At 52.0% G+C, this 3,888-nt stretch overlaps 2 protein-coding genes across 2 annotated transcripts; one reads left to right on the forward strand and one right to left on the reverse strand.

Moving 5' to 3' along the window:
- The first annotated feature begins 384 nt into the window (after positions 1-384).
- Positions 385-2,674, forward strand: DACRYDRAFT_72338 (phenylacetyl-CoA ligase). The gene is made up of 8 exons (XM_040775965.1): positions 385-778; positions 832-1,362; positions 1,411-1,448; positions 1,502-1,605; positions 1,661-1,694; positions 1,746-1,907; positions 1,959-2,222; positions 2,275-2,674. The coding sequence occupies exons 1-8, from the start codon at positions 514-516 to the stop codon at positions 2,650-2,652; spliced, it is 1,776 nt and encodes a 591-aa protein (XP_040624334.1). The 5' UTR covers positions 385-513; the 3' UTR covers positions 2,653-2,674.
- Positions 2,675-3,332: 658 nt separating this feature from the next.
- On the reverse strand, positions 3,333-3,850 carry DACRYDRAFT_111973 (acetyl-CoA synthetase-like protein; the record flags this gene model as incomplete). Its single annotated transcript, XM_040769319.1, has 4 exons — positions 3,333-3,410; positions 3,468-3,659; positions 3,709-3,780; positions 3,830-3,850. 4 exons carry the CDS (start codon positions 3,848-3,850, stop codon positions 3,333-3,335), a joined length of 363 nt encoding a protein of 120 aa, XP_040624335.1.
- Between the last annotated feature and the right edge of the window lie 38 nt (positions 3,851-3,888).

Below are 3,888 nucleotides of genomic sequence, written 5' to 3' on the forward strand. Positions count from 1 at the left end.
TGGGGGGGGGGGGGCAACTCAGCCACAATTCTCCGCAGCAAAAACGCTTGCTTCCGGCTTCGAAGGAAAAAAATGGCAATTTTGCTTACCATGGAAACAAATAGGACCCAAACGGAACCATTTGATCATAGAGCGGGTACAAACCTGGCACAGCATTCTGTTTCTCTAAATTCAGGTGGGGTGAACCACACTGCCAGGAGCTGTCCATACGAAGACGACCCTGATGCTGTCGCTTCAGCTTCAGTTCGATAAAACCACGAAATATGGCTACACTGCGTACTGTTGTCAAACATCCCCCCAACGCTGATCCCCTTCTGTTCCTATCACATCCTGATTTGTCACGGGACGTAGAATAGTTGGTTCTGTAAGTGGGATCAGAGCTCCGGGATATATCTTACCCGGTCCCTCCAAGTACCGGCTCCAAGGTTTGTTGGCGCATATTTATAGGCATCGAGGAGATCAGCCCCTTCTTTTGCGTGCTCTATTTTCTTTGCGCCCTCATCGCTGCTTATAATGCCTGAATTTCATTCGCACAACATCCAACCGCACCCATACCCCAGCGATCATACCGTACCGCAATTCCTGTTGGACGAGGCGACGCATCCTTTACGCGCGAGTCGCCTTCCAGGTTCTCGATGGCTTATAGATGATGCTACGGGGCGGGCGTACGGATTAGATGAGATTCGAGAGAGGGTGGAACGGATTGCGCGCGCAGTCAAAGCTAGATGGGGGGTCGGACCAGGCGACACGGTCTGCCTCTGCAGCGAGAACCACATTGGTACGTGCTTCCTATGTCGGAGTCGGTCTTTCTTTGTTCACATAAGATAACAGACTACCCCATTGTTATATGGGCAATGCATCGGCTGGGGTGTACCGTGTCCCCTGCCAATCCCTCGTACACCGCTGGAGAGTTGGAATATCAACTGAAGGAGAGTCGCTCGAAGTTGCTTTTCACCTCCGCTTCCTCGCTTCCAGTGGCGCTGGCGGCGATGATCCAAGCCCAACAATTCGGCCCGAATGAGGTGATCGTCTTCTCCCCGCCAGCACCAGCGCCAACCAAGTCGGAAGGTTGCTTTCCCGCAATTCTGCCGAGGGATGGAAATTTACCCACCATCTACGATCTCGTCCAACAAGGCTGGCGGTTGTGCAAGAATTACGCCGAGCCTCATGGACCGAATATCGGGAATAATGTCGCATTCCTCGGCTTTTCTAGCGGGACAACCGGACTTCCGAAGGCTGTCGCAATAACACACCGGAGTGTAATCTCCGTCATGATGGAACTTGCCGCCCATACTCGCAACAATGATATCACGTTGCCAGAGAAACATCGATGGATCCGACCTGGTGATGTTGGTCTAGCCGGTGAGCTACAGTGTTGAACACCCGACCTCAATATTTAATTTCAACTAGTGCTTCCCTTCTACCACATCTATGGGCTGATTGGCATTGTGCGTACTTGGGCGCACAAGCATACGGAACTTTGGTCAATTGACGCAAACAGCTACATGCCCTCTTGTTTAACGGATGCGGCGTGGTTGTCATGCCCCAGTTCAATCCACAGACGTTCTTGGAAACCATCGCCAAGCATCGAATAACTCATCTCCCGTGGGTAAAGTGGTTTCTCCATCCTGGTCCTCTTCTGATCAGCATTTTGTCTCAGTGTTGTCCCCCCTATCGTTGTGTTCCTAGTGAATGTGAGCATGCAGCATCCTATCTATTGAACCCCCCATTGACGCCTAAAGCAGCATCCTTCTATCAAGAACTATGACCTCTCGAGCCTTCACTATGTGGTCTCTTCAGCAGCTCCGCTGTCCAAGGAACTAGCGCACCGACTGCGAGCTTTGATACCAAGCGCCCACGTCGGACAGGGATACGGATTAACCGAGGCCACGACGCTAATCAGTGTGGTTGGTGACGTTCCTACCCCGCGCTTATTGTCCTCTGATTGTGTATGACAGTTCGAGCTGTCTAAAGACCCTGTCGATGGGTCCGTGGGTACCCTCGCACCTGATACAGTTGCCCGTATAATCAAGCCCGACGGTCAGATGGCTGACTACGGCGAATCTGGCGAACTGTGGATCAAGGGGCCGCAAGTAGCACTGGGTTACGCGAACAACAAGAAGGCAACCGAGCAAACATTTGTCACTGGCGGTTGGCTGCGCACGGGAGACGAAGCATACATGACCAAAGAGGGCAACTTGTACATCGTTGATCGGCTTAAGGCATGTCTTTCCCGAGCTGCGGGGCGAAGAAAAGCGGCTGAATATGTTGCAGGAACTTATCAAAGTCAGCGGTTTCCAAGTCGCCCCCGCAGAACTGGAAGGACACTTGCTAAATCACCCATCGGTTCGAGACGCGGCTATCATCGGCATCCTTCATGAGCGGAAGGGAGAAGTCCCACTCGCGTTCGTCGTGCTCAAGTCTGCTGTTGCCAAACGCGCTGCAAGCGGTGCGGAAGCACAGGTGATCAAGCAGGAACTGAGAAAATGGGTGAGCGACAACAAAGTGCGTTATAAACGGCTCGAAGGCGGTATCGAGTTCGTAGACGTCATACCCAAGAACGCGAGCGGTAAGATCCTGAGACGAATCCTGAAGGAGCGAGCCAAGGCCCGGGACATGGGAAAGGATGCCAAAGTCCAGGCTCGTCTGTAACCTGCATCTGTATGCCGTGGCCGGAACGACCCTCTATAGCCTCGTGTACAAATATACCCAGATTGTGTTCTAAACGGTGCCTGAAAACTTGGCAAGGGACGGAACTTTAATCCAGCGCTGAAGGGATTCAATACGTACTCCTACCAAATGCCCATATCCTTCCCCTGCCTCTACTTCTTCATGGGCGTGCCAATTGCCACCACATACATACATGCTGCACAATTCAGGGGAACTAACAGTCTTTCTTCTGATATCAAGGTACACCATGTCAATGTTAAGCACCACACACTCATGATCAAGACACTCTAAGAGGAAATGTTGTTGAAGGAGAGAATGCCCTTCTTTGCATACTTTAGGCCGAAGTGAACCCCAAAGGTGTGTTTCCCTCTAGGTCTCTGGAAGACCCACTAAACAATGATATTTATCGCAGCTTTTTAGAAGAAACATTGCCACTAACACAAGGAGAAAGGCGTGTTTCCTCTTTCGATTCGTTAAACCCAGCAACGCGAGGTTAAGAGCCTGAGACAAGATGTAGAAGAGAAAAACATAGCCCGCGACGTGTCAAAGGACTACGGCACAAACTCCGTAAATTTCCACGCCTGTGCACCGAGAGCTGGACGATCCTCTATTTCAATGCCCATCTCGCATGCAAATATCACTAAATTGAAACCGAGGCTATCTCAGAGCTTGGCGAGCACGACCATTCCCTTTTTCCTCGCTTGTACAATCTCCTTCGCCTGATCGCGCAACAAGCGGCGCTACGACGCGCAACCACATGAGCGCCTATTCGTGAATCACCAAGAACCAGAACGTACCAAGATTTTTCCACTCGTGTTCTTCGGTATAGCGTCGACGAATACCACGCCCCCCTCCAACCACTTATACCTCACCTTCTGGTCTCTGACCCATTTCTTGATCTCTTCACTTGCGTTCCCCTCCCCTGCCGCACCGGCACCAGAAGCAGCAGCCTTCCCCTCGGGGGAGAGGACAACGAACGCTATTTGGAACTTCACCCCTCATGTCGTCGGGTATGCCGACGACGCCCGCATCGGATACGTACGGGTGCACAACCAGGTGTCCCTCAAGCTCTGCGGGGGCGACTTGGAAGCCGTTTACTTTCAAGAATTCCTACCCACACATGTGAGCTCTAGGACTTCGTACACGCGGGAGAGCGCACCTTCAGTCGATCGAGGAACATACACATCCCCCTCCTTTGTGATAAAGTGCTTCGTCCCC

This window comes from Dacryopinax primogenitus, assembly GCF_000292625.1.
Source record: "Dacryopinax primogenitus strain DJM-731 SS1 chromosome Unknown DACRYscaffold_23, whole genome shotgun sequence".
Lineage (NCBI taxonomy): Eukaryota > Fungi > Basidiomycota > Dacrymycetes > Dacrymycetales > Dacrymycetaceae > Dacryopinax > Dacryopinax primogenitus.

Bases quoted from the DNA above. Each gene is read 5' to 3' on its own strand.
- DACRYDRAFT_72338 (XM_040775965.1), top strand. From the start codon at position 514: ATGCCTGAATTTCATTCGCACAACATCCAACCGCACCCATACCCCAGC. The intron at 1,606-1,660 runs GTGGGTAAAGTG...ATTTTGTCTCAG, and splicing joins CATCGAATAACTCATCTCCC to TGTTGTCCCCCCTATCGTTG. The intron at 1,908-1,958 runs GTTGGTGACGTT...TGTGTATGACAG, and splicing joins CCACGACGCTAATCAGTGTG to TTCGAGCTGTCTAAAGACCC.